Below are 2562 nucleotides of genomic sequence, written 5' to 3'. Positions count from 1 at the left end.
GTTATCTAAGTGGGCTAACATTAACTAATCCAGGGAAATAGAGAATTAAAGCAACAAGCAAGTGTGTACAATAGAAACAAAATTACATAAGGATCGAAATATATAGGTGGTAGATTAGGGAAAAAACACTATGAACAGAACATTATTAATATTATTATTCAACTGTAACAAGTGAGTAAAGATCACAAAAACATGAAAGGTCAACAGTCCCACGATACATCAACTTTAAATGTAAAAAGTATCGGATCTTATCAATATTGGCAATACTGACCCTGTAATTACTTGGTATCGTATTTTCTAACTGACTGACACACTAAACCTACGGAAGAGGATTAGAGCCAATAAAAAAAAAAAAAAAGTTGACTGATTTTTAAATTTTATTTCAGTTCAATATGGGAAAAAAGTCCGAATTCTGACTTTTTTCTCAGAATTCTGACTTTAATCTCAGAATTCTGAGAAAAAAGTCAGAATTCTGAGATGTTAAACTTAAATAAAATTTAAAAATCAGTTAACATTTTTTTCCCAGTGGCCCTAATCCTCTTCCGTACTAAACTGTGTTTAAAAACGTAAATGTCAACATGATGCATCTGCTAAAAGAAAAATGTCTCATCTTTGTAGTTTATCATTAAAATGATCAAGAATTTTGGAGCAGCCTAAAAGGAATAGGAACGTTTCAGCCATTGCATTTTTTTATTTTAATTATCTGAATTAAAGTTAATTTCAAATTGACTCTTAGTTTATTTAATGTTTTTACTGTACTTATTGTTTAAAAAAAAAATGATTTAAAATCCTAGTCCCCCAGCATCCTCATTCACATTTTCCCATAAATTTTGACGTTATGATAAATGTTTACATTATTTATAGAATGCATCTAAAAATAAATATATTTTTAATTTAAAAATAGATATGAAATAATAAAATATAACCTACAATAATTTAAATTATGTCATTTTACTAGGTCATCATATCAAGTAAACTGCCTGTAGTGTCTATAAATGGCCAGCAGGTGTCAGTATTCTGTAAGGCAGATGCCTCATTAACTCATCACTATTAAAATAAAATAGATTAAAAAAAATAAAATGTCCGTATAATATATAAACACAGAAGATCTGCTCCTCATGCCACAACTTTAGGTTATGAAAACGTGAAACTGGACCAAAAAAAAACAAAAAAAAAAAACAGCGGAAAAGGGGAGCGGTGGCAGTTTTGACCCGGAAGTGACGTCTACAAGTCCTTCCTGCAACAAGACCGGCATGATGGCGGCGGACACGCAGGTTTGTGGGGTTAACTGTTTAAATTCAGGCTAAAATGTTTGAAGGGGGTCCGTCCGGTTCAGCGGAGAGCAGCAGTGTAATAAACGTCTCTGGAGGCTTTGGTCATTTTCGTGGCTAACGGAGAACCGGCGGCAGAAGTTAGCAGCGGCTAGCTAGCATGCTGCTAGCTGGAGGCTAGCTGTAGCCTCATTACTGCTGCCAGCATGACTGCTGCTGCCTGATCACAGCTGCGGGCCGATTACTCTGCTTCCTGCTCCTCATAACAACATTACCGGAACAGAAATGATCGGATTTTACGCTGCATTCACAGAAGTCACAATAGAGTAAAATAAATAAGCAGGTTTATGGAGGGAGGGAGCGAAGTTACGCCTTCCAGAACTACAAAAGGTTCTGGAGTGGAGTCCAGCTCAGAGGAAACAGGACCGGGAATCAAACCTGCGACCTTTTTCTTTTTGTTGTTTTTATAGCCTTTTTTCCCCCACGTTTCTCTGAAGAGTTGCGTTTGTTCTGTAAACAAACAAAAGTCTTAAAACAACCTGTTGATCATTAAAAGCATCTCTAGAGGGCTTTCAAAAGTAACACAAGTTTATTTTAGTTTTGTTCAATTCTGATATTAACATCGGAAATCGATTTTGATTAGGGCTGCAACTAACGATTACTTTGCAAATTGATAATTAATAATCAGATAGCTAAAGGTTCTTTAAAGAATACTTTTTTACTCAAATAAACCAGGTGAAACTGAAGCTTTTCCACTTCAGGATTTTTGGATTATAGAGCAGATTGACAGAAGAAAAAGATCATCTTAAATACAAAATGTTTACATATTTTTTTTTTTTTACAATGTTGGTATAATTGCTGCTTTAAGTGGGCCACCCTGTCTGCTAAAGGCATGTTTCACAGTCTCTATACTCAATTGATTACCTAATTAACTGATGATTATTTTAATAATCGAATAATTGATTCAGCCAAGAGATAAATTAGCCTGCATCTAAAACCACTGATCTCTAAAATCAGGATCATGATCAGTTTCCACCAAGCTGGTTCCTCATCTAACTCGGGTCTATGTGATAAAATACAAAAGTGTTCTTAAAACATTTAGGTCAATTAGACATTAACATATAATAAGCTCATAATTAATCTGACATATTTTACAAGTTAAAAAACTGGCAGGGAGTCAGACACAGCACTGCTGATGCAGAGCGCTGTGATCACTCCTCTGAAACTGTTTATTAATGCCTAAATTAACTTAAAACGTAGAAACCTGCAGGCAGAATATGTTTGATTTTAT

At 34.5% G+C, this 2562-nt stretch overlaps 1 protein-coding gene across 1 annotated transcript in view; it reads left to right on the top strand.

The window, feature by feature from the left end:
• Positions 1-1225: 1225 nt before the first annotated feature.
• gcn1 (GCN1, eIF2 alpha kinase activator homolog) overlaps positions 1226-2562 on the top strand; it is a 59018-nt gene continuing 57681 nt past the window's right edge. The window contains exon 1 of the mRNA XM_015398330.1: positions 1226-1274. Within this exon, the coding sequence (XP_015253816.1) occupies positions 1254-1274 (21 nt within the window). The 5' untranslated portion in view covers positions 1226-1253. The remainder of the gene's footprint in view (positions 1275-2562) is intronic.

Source organism: Cyprinodon variegatus, unplaced genomic scaffold, assembly GCF_000732505.1.
Source record: "Cyprinodon variegatus isolate N-32 unplaced genomic scaffold, C_variegatus-1.0 Scaffold927, whole genome shotgun sequence".
In the NCBI taxonomy this organism is placed as follows: Eukaryota; Metazoa; Chordata; class Actinopteri; order Cyprinodontiformes; family Cyprinodontidae; genus Cyprinodon; species Cyprinodon variegatus.
This window is presented reverse-complemented; position numbering and strand designations above follow the sequence as displayed.